The 19,569-nt window shown below is 41.7% G+C and overlaps 1 protein-coding gene across 1 annotated transcript in view; it reads right to left on the bottom strand.

The window, feature by feature from the left end:
* Window positions 1–19,569, bottom strand: part of GPR133 (G protein-coupled receptor 133) — a 156,232-nt gene that overhangs the window by 49,658 nt on the left and 87,005 nt on the right. Inside the window, exons 15-17 of the mRNA XM_009888102.1 lie at window positions 18,731–18,854; window positions 2,788–2,891; window positions 85–196 (exon numbers count right to left, since the gene is read on the bottom strand). Of these exons, the coding sequence (XP_009886404.1) occupies window positions 85–196; window positions 2,788–2,891; window positions 18,731–18,854 (340 nt within the window). The remainder of the gene's footprint in view (window positions 1–84; window positions 197–2,787; window positions 2,892–18,730; window positions 18,855–19,569) is intronic.

The raw sequence follows: 19,569 nt of genomic DNA, 5'->3' as shown, positions 1-19,569 counted from the left end.
AAGACACTTTCTTTTATGTGGCACGTGTCATTCATTCCATGGAGGTGCCTTGCAAAACCCACAATCCCTCGTTTTAGTACTTACCGTTCCAGGGCTGAACTGAAAGCTGGTGAGAAGCAGGATCTGAGCCACCAAGACAGCGAAGGACAGATTGGCGTGGATATGATAGCGCTGGTTGCGGATGGTGCTGACAGATCTGTCAGAAGATAGAAAGACACATGAATAAAACAGTATTCCAAGAAGCACAAACATATATATAATTTATCAGCAAGCATTTTGATTGGCTTTTGGTCATTCGTCTGATGGGTTATCATGATGTCTTTTGAGCACTCCTTCCACCAGGATGGAGGGGTAACTAACTGGTTTCTTTGATATTTTGCTAGCTAACACTGTGCCACAGAGCCCGGGTTTTAATTTGTTGGTATTTGCTTGTATTAGAAACGAGAGAATGTGAAGAGACATTGGTTATAATTTTGACTTTACTATCGTCAGCTTTTGAGCACAGGAACTACAGCTACTTATATGGATGGGCAGTGCCTATCTTGACAGAGACCTGACCTTGATTACAACATCATTTGAACATATCTCTCTTGGCTTTGCAAAAACCATCTGGAAATCTGACAAGAACATGCTTTCCTGGGAGACTTCTGACCTCGTGTTTCTGTTCTCATCCAGAAATAGGAAGTAGAAAACAAACAAAAACATTTATCTGAACATTTCAGGCCTTTCACATCATTTTATTCTTCTCTGAAAAAAGAACACTACCAGTGATAACATGTTTTGTGTTTCAATCCTTACTGCCTGCCAGCCCCTACCGTCAGCTTTAATCGTTCCAGGAGACCTGGACCATTTGGCTATGTGAATGGCAGCGCTTCCTCCACACAACAGGACGCGCTCCCATCTCTTTGTTGTATCGTGCTGGATGGTGATGAGTTTTGCAACCACTGGTGACACATCATGCGTGCCCCCTGTGGCAGGGTGACACGGACTGGACAATGCAGACGACAGCTTGCTGTCAGCCCTGCTCTTCCAGCACTGTTGTAGCCAGTGCTCCGTTAGAAGGGAGCGAAGAGGGAGACGACAAGAAGTATCGATGTCCTAGAAGTAATTCAAAGAGACAGGTTGCGCTGCCTGGTGCCAATGACTTTCTAATAAGGAACTTCATGTAGTCTCAAACTGGAACATCGTCACCCGGAAGGCAATCGGGGCTGCCCTCCTGGGAAGCAGCCGTTGTTGCCAGTACGTGGAGTAGCAAAGAACTTGCCAGATTCCTCTCCACTTACCTCATGGTCATCTAACACTACATTGCAAAATTTCACTTCAGCTGTTTAATGAGGCCCTGCTCTCCAGTGACAACCTAATCAAATTATTTTTAATTGGCAGTTTGAATGATCCTGTACGTAGGTGGGGTGCTTAACCCTCTGACAGTCAGCCGGGTCCAATCTCTCTTTCCAAGTCTTCTGTTTGCCTCCAGCTTCTTGAGGAGTTTTCAGCTCCGCTGCAGCAATACCACCTCCTTTTGCTCCTTTTTCCTTTCTAAACACTATAACATCCAGTTTTGCACTCAGACAAAAATGGAGCAGATCATTCCCCTTAGCCTAAACATGCCAACAGCACAATGCCAGATAGGCAGACATTGGACTTATTTAGAGTGGATTTTGCCACGCGTTACGCACTTAATCCAAGTATGACCAACACAGATCTTGAGACTTGGAAATAATACGGGGTTTGGAACAAACAAACATTGCAATCAGTTTACTGGGTTTCAGCAAGTCCTTTTTCCTAGAAACTGGCTTCCTAACAGGATGTCCAAAGGACATGCTTAGGCACAGGAATCAAAAATTGAACTCTTGAGTAGGAAGAACATGGTTTAGTGTGCAAAAGGAGACAAGGATCCCATTCCTCACTGTGCTCCCAATCTGCTGCACAACCTCGGAGACGTTACTCCACCCTTTGTCAGGTTTTCTATTTTTTACTTAGACAGAAACCTCTATGAAAGCTTTTTCAGAAATGTTTGTATCAAGCCTAGCGGGGCCTCAAGCTCAATTGTCACTACTGGAATATAAACAGGCATAAAGTCCCTAAGTGTCCCATGGCAGAAACCTTCCCGGTGCTGAGAGCCCTCAAAGGTGCTGCCACGTTACAGGCACAGTGCTGCAGAGATCCAGAGGATTTAAACGTAAGCCATGGAGTGAATTTCACACTGCCTATAGCGTCCTTCATCCCATGGGTTATATGACATAACTGTGCACAAGCTGTATGAAGCAGAAGTGAGACAGCTCATGTTGACCAAGCCTTCCTTTCTGGGCGTACCTACTTGGCTTTATAAGCACAGCGCTTTACAGACGAGACAGCTGAAAAGCCGAGAGAAGTACTGATCGTACACTCCAGGTGATCCAAAAATGTATGTAGGGGGGAGGAGGGGTGATCCTGCCAGCCCTGCTTATATTGCACTTGCCTTTTGCTCCAGACCAAGCCCTCCTGCAGCCTCCTTGCAAGATTCCTGAACTATGGCAAAACATGGAGAGTTTTAAAAAAATCCGAAAACCCCTTATAGGATGGAAATAGCTTGCTATATAAAGACCATCCCATTTCAGGAAATTAAAGTCATTTAGAAATAACCAACCAACTGTTACAAATAGATGTGCAGAGTCTAATTAAGGAAGGTTGTAGAATTAATGGCCTTTGTTTTATCCCGAGCACCTGAAGGGATGAAGTGGCCTGAAATACACCGCTCGGCTTTCTGCACGACAGTTGCTCAGCAGGTATTAAGTTAAAATTACTCACGACAATATAGCAAATGTGACCAGTGTGATCATCAAGCAGAAGATGGACAGAGCGCAGCCAATGTAAGTGATGGAGGAGAGGGCCACCTGGTGTTCTCTTGTTAGCTGTACACAAAGAAAAAAACAAAACAAAAACTATTAATTGATTTATTACACTACAGAACCACAGGTCAGCCCCCCTGCACATAGCGTTTCCTCCTCCATCCGCCCGTATATAAGCTGATGTTCACAATCACGCACTGCTGTTTCTAACATGGGAAATGAAGAGGCAACTCCAAACTGTCGCGCAGCCAGGGTATCCACACGCCCTGTGCCACCCATGGCATTTTGGTTCTCTCTTCTATTTCATAAATCAGTGTTTCCTCAGTATAAGTTAGTTTCTCTGGTGCTGTGGTACCATCAAGCCTGAGATTAGAGCAGTTTATCGGGCTGCACGAACAATGTCAGCAGTGGGATCTTTCACAGCTCGCAGGGCGCTTCGCTAATGCGCTCACGCTGCAATAATTTACACCACTGTGCAAATACCAGAAGCGCTTCACAGCAGTGAGAACTGACAAACCAAGATAACCCATAAATCACGGGCCATTTATAGCCCACTTGTTTTGTTTCATGTATCATGTTTTCAGTGCTTGTTGAAGGAGCTGGGCTGACATCTACGGAATGGAAAACCGCAGAAAAGACCCAGCGTGAGCAGTGAGGGTGTAAGCCTCTCGACAGCCTCTGGTTTTACCTACAGGCACCTTTTGTAGAAGGAATTCAATTTTCATGAACGTTTAATCTGTAACTCCACAGTGCCCGCCGCTAGGATCTATGTTAAAACCTGGACAGATTAAATGGGGGAGGGATGTGTTTTGACCATTCATCCTAAATTAATCAGAATCTGTACTTTAATTTTCCATGCAAGTTCTCATAAAAGAATGACAAAAAAGCCACACCCAACAAAAGGAGCCAGGCAGTATTAATATATAATAAGTAGAACAGAGCTAGGCAGGAAAAAGTTTTCTCATCTCAGAAGAATTTTCAAACATTTTTCCTGACTTGAATTTGGATAGAGATGACATTTTCATAAACTGAACATTTGAAAAAAAAAATAAAAAATGCGGTGAATCAAGAAGTTCTACTTTTCATGTTCGAAATACTATGGTTTTATTTCAACATCTATTCACTGTAAATTAAATTCCTAGCTGAAAACTCATTCAAAATATTTATTTATTCTGAAAAATACTGAAAGGAACAATATAGTTTCCAATTTTTTATAGTAACTCTAGCTAATAAAAAATAACCCTTTCTCACAGCTTGGGATTTTCTATTATTTTACACACACACACCGAAAATTTCCCCCCAAACAAAGTATTTCATCTGAGATTATCAAATCCAACCAGTTCTAACAATAAACTTCCCATTAAAAGTCCTTGTAAAGGAGAGAAATAACATGCCATGTGGTTATAAGAGAAAAAAATCATTTTAAACACAGACAAAAATGATGTGTTGTATATGTACATTTTTCTTGTAATTATCTGCAAACAGCATCAGCCCACATGCAGTAAGTTTTACAGCAGAATAGACTGTGGCTCGCTCAGCAATCTGAGAACTATTAAGCGATGCAGCAGCAGCACTGAAAGACAACTGTTGCTATGGTGTTACAGTTCCTAGGAAATATGATGCAGCTCTTTAGTATTTTTTCTCTTTCAGCCAAAGACACATTTCTTTTCCCTGACTTGGATAGAACCAATTACAGAAACAAAAGGGTTCTGTGTGCTGGACCAGCTTAAAAGGTCCATATGATTTCTACAAAAGAGCTCGTATAGTCCCTCAACCCCCAGAGAAGCCATGTATAGCCATTCTTCACAGATTATTCCTGAAATAGGAATGACTTGTGTGGTAAATTGGGCAGTTTAGAAGTGATTTCCTCATCAGGGATATTCATGTCCGAAATGCACGGACCTTATTTCCTGATTGCTCCAATACATATCCCTTTCTCTTGCTACAGGTGGCTTGCAGTTCTACAGAGGGAGGAAGGGAGCAGAGGAAGCTTTTTCAGCTTCAAGTCACTCTGAAATCAGTATTTCTCAGCAGTTCAAGGCTTTCTTTCACTCCCAACACCTGCAGCCAGAAAATCCTCCCTACAGAGGTCAAAGCGGCACAGTGCTCATTTAGATTTACAGTGGTCTATCACAGTGTTTGCATTGGCAAAGGCGGATAAGATCTGCAAAGCAAAGGTAATGTCTTACCATCGCATACAAGTACAGAAGATACAGGGGATCCATCTAGTGGAAATGGGCGAAAATCAAAGCCTTTGGCTTTTTTCCGTAACACATGCAAGACAAGGTAACGATCACACAAACATCTTTCTCTAACTAATTTCTACCATAACTAACACGTCTCTAAGAAAGTCTTTCCCTGGGTTTTAGCTCAGACTTCCTCCAGAAACCCCTGCAGGGCAAGACAAGACATGAATCAAGTTCTCCCAAGTGGAGCCTGTATTACTTAGAAACAAAAAAGGGGGGAAAAAAATCTTATCAACACAATGTAAAAGATTCATTCAAACCTAAAATAACCTAAATAGGTTGCCACATCTATGAACTGGAAATTGCTCTTTCTCTGGCAAATGCAACCAAAATCTGATGATGCTTTAAGAGTGACGCTCTTAAATCAATACCCACACGGGTCTGGTAACTAGTTCAAAGGCAACATCACTGTAGTTCACGTTCTTATCTTGCCTAGTGTGAGGGACAGAAAGCCTGTAGGTAGTTTTGAACCGTTTTTTGTTTCCTAAGGAAAAGGTGGACCCTACAATAGCTGTTCTCAAATGGAACTGTCAGGTTGGAGGGGTGCAGGAGAGCGGCTCCAGGCGGTGAAACCAGCTCCTTGCTGTGGGTTTTACAAATTGCAGGGGGAAGGATACAGCATGAAAAGAAGGCCTGGAATGACTTCCAGGGTGTGGAGCCTCATTTCTAAATACAGGCATACGGTGCGGGAGAGAAGAGAACCTGTATTTAAAATATCAGCTCTCTACTAATTTCTCACAACCCAGGTATTACAGCACAGCCGGATGTTGTGTGTCTATGTTCCCACTGTAAGGGATAAGAAGCATGCAGATTTTTAGAAATACCTGGATGATCAATGCATTTTGCATCATCAATTGAGAGACTGTTTCCTATAAATTCCCATGCTCTGATACACGCTGATTTCATCTTACCTCAGCTTGTCTTTTTGAAAATAGTCAGACTTCATGCATGATATGGAATATAAGACAAAAATTTGGGATGATCTTGTAGTCAGCACAAAAATGGAAATCAGGCTGTAATGCTATTGCTAAAGAAAATAGCATTAAAAAGTACCAAGTAAAACATTGAGCAATATGTGAAGTAGTCCCATGAGCCTGATTCTCACGCTTGTCCCAATCTACATTAAATTATTCTTTTCTTCTGAAAGGTTTTCTTTCTTTGGAAAGAAGAATTCTCTTACCCTGCAGCAAGCTGAACAGCTAGGAAAAGAGCTCACGCAGTGGTGAATGTTAGTAATCATGGACACAAAAAGACGTTTCTCAGTTTCAGCTTTGACAGACAAATCAAAAATTCATTCTCCATATAAAACTCCCACCCTTTTAGCTTAGGCTGTAACGCCCTTTACCTTGCAAGTGTCGCTAATACCATGGACATCGACCTAGTGGTTTCAGTAGTTACACCCATCTGCAATATTACAGTCTATTGTCTTTCCCTTCTTCTCCCTCATAAAAGAAGTTAGTATGTTGCCCAACATTTTTATTTTGGAAACTCACAGGCAACCGGATGGTCTGAGAAATGATCCTGGAATGATACCAGTTCAGACTCCAAATATCTATTTTTCCTTTATGATGATGTTAATGACAAGAAAATGAAGGACATCTAACTCCTCTGTTTAAAAATAACGGCACAGGAAGATGAAAATATATTACTATAATGGGATGGTACTTTTCATCTCTGGAGTATCTGGAAAAGGTCAGTTGAGGCTGAAAGACTTGAATATTCAGTAGGCAATATATGAAAAATTGTTTGATCTTTATCTAGAACAGAAAACCTACTTATTTATGTAACATTAATGAGCAACTGTATATACAGCACAGCACAACCACCCATCAAAAAGCTAAATGGGCTACGGGAACACAAAATAGCAACTGCTCAGATCAGAGCATCTGTCTGGGCAGCACAGGGCACTCTCTGCTCACTGTCCCCTTCCAGGTGTCCCCTTCTGTGGGTGAAATTTGCACTCCTGGCCCTTCTTCTCATAATTCATCTCTCAGGCAGTTGACTGCACATTTTCTGCTTTGCAAAGGGAGTGCTTTTGGCTTTCTCCAGAGGAAGGGACATTTTGGGGAAGTACTAATTTAAAATTTTCTTCTTTACGTGTTGCAAAATATCCCTCTATGCCTTTAGAGGCAACACATCAGACAAAGGGCTGAGTTCAAATACTTAAAATAAGGTTTGTCATAGCTGATCCTGAAAGAGTTTGTCTGTATACCAAATTACAACTTCACAATTTAGCCACCAACAGCAGTAATTTCATTGTCTAAACTACTTTTGAAATCTCTTTTCTGAAAAGCAATTTATCTTCTTCCAAAAAAAGACAAGTTCTTGAACGAAAAAAACGTTTTACATCCTTAAAAAATGGGCCCTGCAATCTAAGGACTATATCATATATATCATTTGTATGTTAGTATTACTACAGAATACAGAATATGTTATTTTTGCAGGTGCTTATACAGCATATACATTTTACGAAACCAAAGTTATTTGTTTACCGGTGGAAATGTAAGACATGACAATGGTATTTTGCCCTAAGTCACAGAGTCACAGAATGAATCCCAGACTGGTGGGGGTTGGAAGGGCCCTCTGGAGCTCCCCCATCCCACCCCCTGCCAGAGCAGGGGCACCTCCAGCAGTGGCACAGGACGGCGTCCAGGCGGGTTTGGAATGGCTCCAGAGTGGGAGACTCCCCCACCTCTCTGGGCAGTCTGTGCCACTGCTCTGCCACCCTCACAGCAGAGAAGTTCCTCCTCATGTTTAGATGTAATTTCCTATGTTCACGTTTGTGCCCGTTCCCTCTTGTTCTATCACTGGGCACCACTGAAAAAAAGACTGGTCCCATTCTCCTGGCACCCTCCCTTTAAGTATTTGTAAGTCCAAATATAAGAGCAAGGCATATTTTAGTGTCTCTTTCAGTCCGTTTTCCATCTCCAAGAAGCATTCCTACCATGAAGTTAGTTACAATGAGGTATGGTTTTTACCCTGTTTATCAAAGGGACTGAGACCTGCCATGCGATGACCAGCCTGGGCTGGAAGCCACTCTCAAACCCTTCTGCAAAGGCCTCTTATGAGACACTTCTTGGGGGAAGGGATGGGAGGAGAGGTAAGGGTGAAAAATTAAGGCTCAGCCAACCCTATTGAAGCTGCACCTTTAAAATGCAATCCGAATCCAATTAAGAAAAGGATGAATAATTAGCTTTGGCAGCCTGAGCGTTTCAGAGACATTAAAACGCTGGCCTTGGCTGATGAAGCTAATGGTTTTAATTGCCTCCAGAAAGGCTGCTGAAATTCAATTTCAGTCCAGTGAGGCCTTTATTTATATATTAAATAATAATAGCAATACAAATCTCTGTTTTCCTTCAGCTTGCCAAGCACTTTGTTAGGTACATAACGTTATGGGGTTTTCAAATTAACATCTGTGTTTAGATCAGGAGGCTGAGTCTACGCACTGAGACCACAGGAACTATTTTGGTGGGGCCATACCCAAAGGCACTGCACAACCACTACTCACAGAATAAAAAAGTCTAACTTGATTCAGAGACTTCTTTTCTCAAGCCACAATGTATCAGATATGGCAAGTTTAGAGAAAAAAAGGCCTCTGAGAGTCCCGCTTTGCAGCGCAATCATCTTTATCAGCCATTTCCAGCAGAACTGCCTTTGAATTCCCATTCTCCATTAGCTCCACAAGTCCTAGCGATCAGCAATAAAGTGCCACGAAGGGGGCTTTTCAGGATTAAAGGAATGTTTTCCTACAGCCAGCCCAGCCTGGTAGCTGCTTATTTAAAACTTTTCACTGTGACATGAAAAAAATTTCCAAATATCTCAGCCAAGGTATTAATTAGTAATTTTAAAAGCCCACGTCGTCTTTTAAAGTAGTTCTGGGCAAGATGTCATCAAACAGTAGGTAATCTGCTCATTACAAATCTCGCACAGTGAGTTTTTAGTTCAAATGAAGCCTGAAGGAAGCATGGCAGGAAGGAAGGGTTCCAGGTGTGAAATGGTACCAGATGATAATAAAGTTTGGGGATCAGAAAAGCAGCTATTTGTGAGTTCTTCCTCATATCTCTGCCTGTGTAACACAAAGCAATGTGGTTTTTTCTGCCTTCATTTCAGCCCTAAGACTTACACCGTTTCTCAATAAACGCCAAATGCTGTATTTATAGCAAATTATCCTCTGTTAAAGTGAAGGAGCTACTTTTGCCCATGCACCTAAGACTTGTACATCTGTTCTCTGCTTTCTGTTCCAGCACGAGCAGCCCCATCCTGTTCTCCAATTAACACCCAAACCAAAGTCCATTAGAGGGCTACGAGGAGAATAAAACCCAGCCTGGGTCTCGCAGGCAGAGAAATTATCGTCTCTCGCCAGACTCCGAGTCTGAGATTTTTCAGAGCAGTTGAGGATAATTAAATACCCAGCTCCCAGTAAAGCTCAATGAAAATGAGTATGTCTGCCTCCCTTATCCCAGGCTTGGGCTTTGATTCAGAAAGGTCCATTTCGAGGCAGGACTGTGGCTAGCTGTGGCTTGCACTGCAGCCGGGAGTCCCCAGGTACCCAGCCCTGAATGCCCCCTACACCACGCTGTGGGGAAAAAGGGCATAAAAGGGCCAATACAGGAGACAGACTCAACTCAAGAGTACAGAATGACTACATTTAAAGACATTCATCAGAGAACAGTGATGGATGAAGGTGCAGTATCGTAACATTTTTACACTGCACGCGGAAATCCTTTAGTCAGCAAGAGGGCATAGCTGCCAAATGGCTCGGTCCTTTCATTTTCACCATAGAAAGGAAGTCTATGTTATTTTGTTAAGTATTCTGATTAAAATAGAGTCCTGTTTCATGCTCCTCAAACAAAAGAGTTCTTTTGACCCTTACAGCACTGTTAAATATTTGTGCCTTTCCAAAATAAAAAGCCATTTTTTGTTCTCCTCTGCTGAGTGAAATTCAGTAACTGCCAAACAATTCTCGAAGGTTTAGTATCCTGCAGCACTAGTCCAACTTTTTCCATGTAATTCTATGGGATTAAGGACAGAACCAGAAAGTCTCCCATTTCCTCCCATCAAAATCAACTGGCATAGGAATGAAATAGCAAAGGAATGAACAATGGCTCTGAATTAAAAATCAAGATTAGTGCTCAATTTTCAGGAAAGATGAGCACGAGCATAGTGAGGACAAGAGAAATGTGACGCACGATCATATGTGAACACATCAACGAGATGTGTTCCTCCATGGGGACAACATTCACTGCAATATAAATGGAGGGGGAAGTAGAGAGAGTGACAAAGAGCAAAGCAAGTTTACAAAGCAATGCTAGAATAAACACATAGGCTGATTTATCTTTGTTCATCTCCTGGGTAAGGGCTGTCTAAACTGTCTGTAGAGATCTCTTCAGTTAAATAAACTGTCAATGGTAATAAACAAGGACCAAAAAAATTGCAATGCCTATCCAATTTTTAAATATGCAACACAAAAGAAAAATTACTGGACTAAGGCATTATTCTTTTTATGTTCCCAGCAATGAAAAGCATGCTGAGAAAAGTAATTATATTAAAATTACAAAACGGCAGAAATAGGAGAATGCCACATTATTTCCATTTCATTGTCCTATTAGAGTATATAATCTGAACCTCAGCTGGCTGAAAAATTGAAGGAAAAAAGATATCATTTCACACTGCTATTTTAATACCCCCTGAGTGCAATACTTGATTAATAACTGCAATATTAGATTTAGGAAAACAAGGCTCCAAACTTACAAATTACACACCTATCCCCCATATTTTTAAAGTATTTCACAATATTAGGACATTTTTAAAACAGCCTTTATAAACACGAATAGATGTACTTCGTTCTCAGTCAGCCATACATTATCAAAACTTGCTGTCAAACTCAGCTATAACAGTGAAAAATAAAATAAAAACACACATATTGCCCAAAGAAGAAGTTTGGGATGTCTTTCCTTTTGTAAATAGAACCTCACAGCCAAATCCCCATGCCTTTTCAAAATCCTGGGCTCCCTAAAGATGCTATGGGTTGTCTCTATAGCTCCAGCTGTAAGATCAGACATTTTAAAATATTTTTCCTTTTATAAATGCTGCTCTGCTTTCAAGCCCATTGGTGGGCAGCTTGAACTCTATTGACTGATCCTCCCTTCTGAATTATGGAACAAGAGCTACAAAGGGGATGAAAAATGAAGTAATTTCTAGTTTTAGAAATGCAGAAAATGTGTTTAAAATTTGAACAATTTCTACCACAGATTGTGCGATGCTATTACTTTTCTGGAAATGTCCATCTGCATGTGAACTTTATACTAGTCATTTTTATACCCTCACAGTTGGAAAAGACAGAAAGAGGAAATAATAGGGGAAAAAAAAAATCCAAACCAATTTAAGAGAATGGTATAGGAGCCATAAATATTACAGCTGTGTCCTGCATTGGTCACCTGGGGGAGGGGGACCCAAACCTCAAACTCTATTTTGCTGTGGGAGACAATGATTTCCCCTTTAAAAGGATTTTTGAACTCTGGGTCCCCAGGTGTCCACCATCCTTCTGCTGAAATGACATTTATGTGGCAGATGGTACAAATAGCCTGGCATGCTTTGTAGTTGTTGGATCACTATAAAAATAAAAACTGCCAGATGGCTGGCATGTTTCCTGGCAGGAGCATAGGGCCCCACTGACTGATGAGAGGAAGTAAAGCTGCCCAAAATAAAATAATAACGTCTGAATTTTCTTTAGAGTGCTTTTGAAATGCGGTTTACTCCTCGTTGGGTTTGGTTCCTGCTGTCTAGGAAGCGCCTTGTGACATCCTTCCATCTGACTGCGCTCACCTCTCTCCTCCCAGTTTCGTCTGTCCCCCCACCCCAGGAACGGGACCGCTCCACCAGCCACGTCCCCTCCAGCGCGTGGCACCACTGGGTGCAGGAGGTGGCATCACAGGTTGAGATGTCCCCAGGCTCTGTGCCCGCACAGGATGCCTGCTTGAGGAAACATCTCCTTTCCCATCCTCTGCTGTTCCTATCCAGGTTCAAGCCTGCAGCACAGCAGAGGACCATCATGCTACAGTACTTCAAGAAAGCCACCACGGGGAGCACATCACCCTGGGTGCCCTCTGCTTGGACTTTCTCCAGAAGCAGCAAACATAAACCAGTGTAAACATGTCAAACTAAATGGATATTTTTTTTTTTTTTTCCTACCACAGCTATATTAACGCAGGACTGTCTCCCTAACTATAACACTGCAGGGCAGCTGGCAGTACGGGTTTCTCCTGACTGCACCAGACGAAGCAAAGGCTGGAACACTGTTCTGTGGATCAAGGAAGGAGAAAGACAGACACAAAGACCCCCCCCAAGAGTGCGACTTTAGCAATGATTTGCTATGAGGGACTTTTTTACTCTACCTCAGTTTCCCCCATCAGAAACAGAAGCTTGATCAGAGCAATGAGTTTCCCAGAGGAGGGGTACACACGAATTAGTTAATATCTGCAGAACTACCCTGAACATCCCGCTGACACATATTGTTGGGGAGACGCAACTGTAAAATTCTCAGTCTTACTAACTTGATCAGAGTTGTGAGAAAAGACTTCTCAACTGAGTCTCCAAATTCTGATCGTGTGCTGACGTTAATTACATCCATGCAACTTCACAAAGGCAATCTAGGGCTCAGCGTGTCCCTTCAGGAAATTCTGCTCATCTTCAGTCCCGTTTTACCTTCAATTAACTTATTCATTTAAACTCGTTGATGACCACTCATCTCTGAAACTCCAAATAAATGCTATCATTTCTCAAGTTAAAAGCAACGTGATAAATGAATCTCAGCAAGCAAGCATGAATTTGGGCCAGCCATGATACAGACATAACAGCAGAGTGATAAAGACACAAATAATTTTGGCGTTCCACGTCGGCCAATTCATCAGCAGGCTAACAGGTCAGTGCCAGGCTGACATCTGAGCACCACATGGTTGTAAGTTTTTCCAAGATGGTTATTTCATTCCTGAAATAAACTTGTTACAACTGCTAATCCCCTGCATCACCGAAAGCAGCCAGGCTGCATCCATGGACCTCAAGCTAATCAGCAGTATTGTTCATACCCTTCTTTCACAATCACTGCGACTTTAGTGCGTTCAACCTCTTGCTGAAACTAATATAAAATCCGGAGCAGTGTTCAACTACACTTGTAATCTGAGCTTGGCTTTTAGCTAATTCACAGCATTCAACATTCTTTTTCTTTACACGCTGCTGTATAGCACACAGATATCAGAGTGGAGGTTCATTTTGTCACATTCAAGTTAAAATTCCAGAATTTAAAATTTTTCTTTGTGACCTCTCTCTTTCAATTTCTTTCTCTGAAATATTGGAATAAATATGCTTTTTCATCTCAGCAGATTTCAGTCTCTGGAGATTACTTCCAGCTGGCATACAGTAGAATAGCGAGTGAATTAATCTAACCTGTTTTGAGTAAAGATCAAGAAGAAAAATCAAGAACTCGCAGCTTGTTCCTAAGAACTTTCTTGCATTTCTATGCTCCCTGGAAATAAGACCCACCTGACAGTCTGCTCCATAAACATCTAACAATTTGTCAGCGTTCCTCATCTCACAATACTTCAAGTATTAAAGAGAAAGCACCATCAGATGCACGATATCCTGCAATTTTGTTCCCATGAATGTCTCGCTGAAGCAAAATTAAATCCATGTGAGACATTGTAATTCCCCCCCCCAGCCAGGTGCATAAATTATTAACATAGTTCTGTAGCTTATAATAAAATCGTAATTACAAAGAATCTTGAAAATATAAAAAGGCATTTATGCTCACAAGAACTGCACAAACTGTGTAAATATATAGAGAGATCTGCTGGATATTGGTGGAGGCGTGAAAATGAGCTGGACCAGTACTAGCAGGAAGGGAGGCACCAGGGCAGGTCCACAGCGTGTCAAAGCTGACAAAGTCTGGATCACGCTATTGTTCTGTAAGTGGAAAAAGCTACACTTTACTATGTGAAGGAACAAAGAGAAGGAGTTAAGCAAGGAGATTCTTGCTTAAATTTAGCATAACTCAGAAGAAAAAGTCACCATCCTTGACAAACAGTTATCATACAAGCTCAGCTCTCTGGTCATTAGAAATGCTTGCCACAAGTATTTATGTGGCAGGTTACTTCTGAGGAAGGTCACTTATTTTCAGTACGTGTTGCTGAGAGACACCTTGGCTTTGTCTGAATTCTGAGAGTATGCCGTACTCTCCGGTTCTGAACAGCAAACGCTTTTAAAAAACTGCAACGTCTCATTAACGCAAAGCTTATGCTTCTTTTTTCTTTGGTTTGTTTTTTTTTTTTTTTTTTTTTTTTTTTTTTTTTTTTTTTTTTTTTAAGCAAAAAGAAACTCAATCTCATGAAGAGGAGCTGAGAGAGTCAGAACACTTATCGCACTGAACTCCTCTCAAGAGTTCATGGATTTCCACATCAACAGCGTTCTCCCGAGGGATGTTCTCCCAGGTCTGAAGCTGCTACACACATACTGCTCTGTATTACGTCTCTTTAGAATTGTTGATATTCCCCCCCCCCTCTTTTTTTTTTTTGTTTTAGTTGTTTTCTGGGCATCTGCCTGCCTTTCTGCAAGGGGTGGTAGAACTATTCATACACGGGTTTACTGATCTGCTGACTGGTGCGTTAGGCTAAGGCTGTTACGGTGCCCTTGGAGAGGATCTCTGCCTGCGATGGAGAGAAAGGGAAATGATACTTTCCATAGGAGCATGGAAGTATAAAGCACCCAAAGTAGAATTCCCATGAAGAATGAAGTCACTTGTTTGAACCAAAATACAGTTTTGATGAAAACCCCTCCAGTTTTCAGGCAATCCATTTCCAATAATTTATTTACATTTTTCATGAAAAGCAGAGCCCTTTTTGTAAGAAACAGAATCTAGACAAAAAATAAACGTTCTGTCAAAAATAGTGTTCCTGTGGAAAAATTTCATCCACTTCCATTTATACGGCCACAGATATATAATAGCTATATAAACAGAACTGTTCAAATGTGGGCAATTGCATACTCCCAGCCTCTCTTTTTCTTGTCTCATATTATCTATGAGCTCCATTTATGAAGAGAAAAATAAAACATACAAAAGTTCAAGATCAAATATAACATAATTGCAACAATTTCTTAGAGCACTGACAATCTAGTATTCCAGCGGGTGATTTATATGGGCCCTTTGAACCTTGGCTTATGAATTTCAGAACACGGTGAATAAACACGCATATGTGTTTAAAATCCACAGCTTTTTAACATTTACTTAACAGGGTTCCAAGGACGCATGGGAGGAGGTTCCAATTGTCTAGTAGATTCAGTAGTCTCTATTGCTTAGACACGTGAAGCAAATACTTAGCAAATGTTTTAGGAATTTGTAGCTGAGCGTGGTCTGCTTGTACAGCTCAAAAGCCAGGCAGCTTGTCTTTGCTCGAATTTTAACTTCAGGCCAATTACACAATGAAGATACCAATTTTTTTCCACTGGTTAAAAAAAATTACTACCACAAGATAATCCTAAATAGTCAATTTAAAGGGCATATCTCAGTCAAAGATTCGGGATGAGATCTTCTGATGAACTCTGAGGGAGGGACTACATAATAGCCAAACAAGAGGAACTGGAATTAAAGCACGTTGAAGGGATGACATCGCTGATCGGCTTGTTAGCGGCAATATTACCTGAGACCCCACAGGGGCCCACTGTCATTGCCACCTCGCCGTAACGTCACGTTTGCGCAGGTGACGGGAGGGCAGGGCAAAGCAGTCACGTCGAGGCATCGTTCAGGTTCACTGCTCTGCAGACCAGTGAACCCAAATTGCTCCATGCCACAACGCATTTATAAATTCTGCTAATTGAGGCGCATGCAAAAATTGGTTTTAGGCAAACTTGAAGAGGTTAGAAATGAATGCATATTTTCTATCTAGCCTGCACAATCTTCCATTGAAAGCTGCCGCAAGTATTTCGAATTCTCATGGATTTGCACTAGGAATATATGGACTCTGTACTGGAAGTACTCCTATCACCTTTCAGCATTTCACTTTTCCTGCCACAAATTTATAAATGCCCTTCTTTTTTCTGTTCAGAAATGGGACTTTAGGTTGAAGGGGTCAAAATACAACAGAAAATGATGGGAATTAAGTTTCATTTAAAAAAACCCCAAAACTGTTTTATACAGACTTTTACAGTACTATGTCACATACGGAACATTTTTATGCATCCGAGGGACTAGGTCTGTGTGTCTCACCCATCCATGTAAGATCTCAGCAGCACCTTCATTTTGTTTTCTAGATTATCATAAAGAAAAAAAACAATGCAAAAACATTCCACACAAACTTTGGCAGATGCAAATGCATTAGATCAAGAAGTTAAGAAGGGGGAAAATATTGAAAATAGAACAATTAAACAACTGTGAGGAACTGGACAGTCCATTCATGTCCAGCTTTTCCTAGTTATGCATTTCAGACCTTTTTAGGAAAGCTTGATTCCAAAGACTTTGATATAAAATATCTTTGAACTCCAATTACTAATATTGCATAATATTAGAACTTATTGCAGCATCTCATTAATCACGACAATCTCAAATCTATTTATTTGGAAGTTAGACTTTTCAGAACTATTCCCCACTGAAAAATCAAGTAATCTTTCACTGGCATTTAAATGGTGGATACTCTGTTTAATCCTGGCTAAATCCCTGTATACTGCTCTTTAAAACAGGGTTAACAGTAGTGCATTTCTGCCATTCTACTTTTGTCTCACAAGATGGGAACCTCTTCAGGCAAACTGCATTTTATTACGAGTACGAAGAGTTCCTAGAAAAATAATACTTGGAAACCAGCTGGGGTCATTAGGTGCTTTACAAGTAATAAAGATAATAACAGTTAGATAAAAAACGGTTGACCTGAACAAGATACCCCGTCTTCAAATGGTTAGACTAGTACAAAGGACTGTGGGTATTAATTAAGCTCTTTGGATAGCAGAGACCGTCTTGTTCTAAACTGTGACCCTGACTTGGTTGGCATTACACCGCCTAACCAGGATTAGCATGTGAGCAGATGTGCTAACAGTGTTACTGAGTCGGGAACTCCTAATAGCCGTCTGGGATGATTCAGTCCTTGAAAAGGCTTCGGAGCTGCTCAGTGGTATAACCCCCATTAGAGTTCCCCTACGCTGCAAGCTCAGTTTTGTATCTATCTGCAGAAAACCTTGTGCAGCCCTCACGAGCACATGCAGCCCATCCTGCAGCAGTAGCTGCCTCCACAAAGCTACTGTCTAAAAGAAGAGCAGAGCCATCATTCAAACCAATTAACAGGAGCCTGAGACATGGCCACATAGTGAATGCATCCATGCCAACAGAGCTGACAAAACCCCTCTAGCTGTACCACCGAGGACACCACGCTTGTTAGCAGCACACAGTGATAAATGGGACAGTAGGACTCCTACTGTCCTACTGAAGCTCTTCTTCAGTCTGTTAATTTATATTATTAGGCTGGTGTCTGTAGAAAGCTGAGAATGTGCCAGAGAGTATAAATTTGACAGACAATTAGTATACATTTCTTTAAATAGATGGTTTGTAAATTATTTCTATTATAGCTTCATTATTTATTAACCGAGGGTTGTCCGATCAGGGCTTTCTCACTACCTCCATTGGATCCTCCCTGACAGTAGCACACCCAAATAAAGCAGTAAAAATATATTTCTCGTGCTCGTGGCAGTGCTGTCTGTTTGTCTGCTAAGATCCAGGATGGGGATGACCTTGCCTGGCGCTGAGTTTTGCAGAGGGAGTCCTTCAGCAGGCACAAACCAGCACTTCACCTGCAAGGAGCAGACACTCTGCTCCATCTCTGAGGAAATCTCAAGGCATCATAAGGTATCATGAAGAGAAGAACATGTCTCATGAGGAAAGCAACACATTTGCCATCAAAGCTTCATCTGGAACCAGTGACGAATACGAATAGCAAGCATAAGGCCCTGGGTAAACAGGGCAAGTGTCATAATCCAGCTGAAAAGAGGCTTGCTTGATAACGCTGTGGACAAAGGAACTGAGCATAGAGAAAACTATACATAAGGTGTTCACACTCAACTCTAAACCACCATTTTCTTTCTCATGCTCCTTCTACACAAGCCCCTGCTTGGCAATGAGGTGAAGAAACAGCAGCCGGGAGGCACTTGGAAAGCTGGCAGGGACAATGGTAGGGGCCAGCTGGCAGCAGAGCTTGCTTCACATGGAGTTCAAGCTCAGCTGTTCGTATTCCACAAGTCTAGTTAGCAAACCCCTTAAACAGCCACATCTCAGGTGTCTCTGTCTTGAAAACACATCATAAAAGCCAGGGTCACCTGTACAATGTCCGCTAGTGCTTTTCCTGCCTTATACTTTAAGAAATCATGGCAAAAGGGTGAGAATAAAGTAAAAAGAATTCCCACCTACCATAGATGTGTTTCATTTCATGCTCCATTTCAGGTGCCCAAAGTTTTAAAGAGTAGTCAAGAAGTATTAAAATGTCATCCCAGAAAGCAAGATGTGGAATAAATCTGAGTTAGGCAAAAATGAGCCCAGTTCCAGACACTTACTGATGTTGTATGAGGATGCAACTCAAAAATTTACACTTCATTTTTAACAGACAAATTTACTCCTTTGCTTTATCTCACCTTCAGAGGCACCACTTGCATCAGAATGGCGAAGTTAGTGAGGTGGTTACAAAGACACACTGAGTAGTTGAGGTCCCCACTCTCACGCACACAACCTTCATTAGACCAAACACCAGTTCCATTGCTGCAAAGCACACAAAAATGGAACATAATCTCTATCAAAATGCATCTTATCAGGTTAATTTCACATGCATTGTACTATACAGCAGATAAAAAGGTTTGAAAGCCATCTCAGGCTGAAGCATCCACAAAGACTGCTAGTGTCTTCTCAATTCTACCGTGAAAATAGTTAAGGAAAATATTGACCAGAACAGGCCCCAGATCAGACCCCTGTATGAATGTCTCTAGAGATTTCTTCCCAGTTTTATAACCAATGAACGATAACATTTTTTCTTTATACTGTACAACCCATTTATGGCATTTCACTCAGACTCAATTTTCTGTATTCTGAGAACTATAATTTCAGCCAATTCAATAATATTGCTAAAGTCAAAAGAAAGCGTATAACATCTGCTGCCTCTTCCTTGTCCACTGTCCCACTCATCTGGTCACAGTATGTAACGCAGACTGAGCCTGATTTCTGGGGACCCATCCATGGCAACTGGTTTGCGTCACTTCATCCTCAGGGGCAGCAAGAGCAGCTCCTGCTCCACCAAGGGCATGGCTGGGCAGGCTGTGTGGTCCCAGGGCTACGCAGGAACGTCATCCTCATGAGTTTGCTTCCTCCTGGAGCCAGGGACACTCAGAAACCCCCGTGCTATCACAGCCCTGCAGTGGGGTGGGGACATAGAAGCCACAGCCATGCATCTGAGGGGTCTCCCTGGGCTCAGGAGCTGCAG

Source organism: Charadrius vociferus, unplaced genomic scaffold (genome assembly GCF_000708025.1).
Source record: "Charadrius vociferus isolate BGI_N301 unplaced genomic scaffold, ASM70802v2 scaffold326, whole genome shotgun sequence".
NCBI lineage: Eukaryota > Metazoa > Chordata > Aves > Charadriiformes > Charadriidae > Charadrius > Charadrius vociferus.
This window is presented reverse-complemented; position numbering and strand designations above follow the sequence as displayed.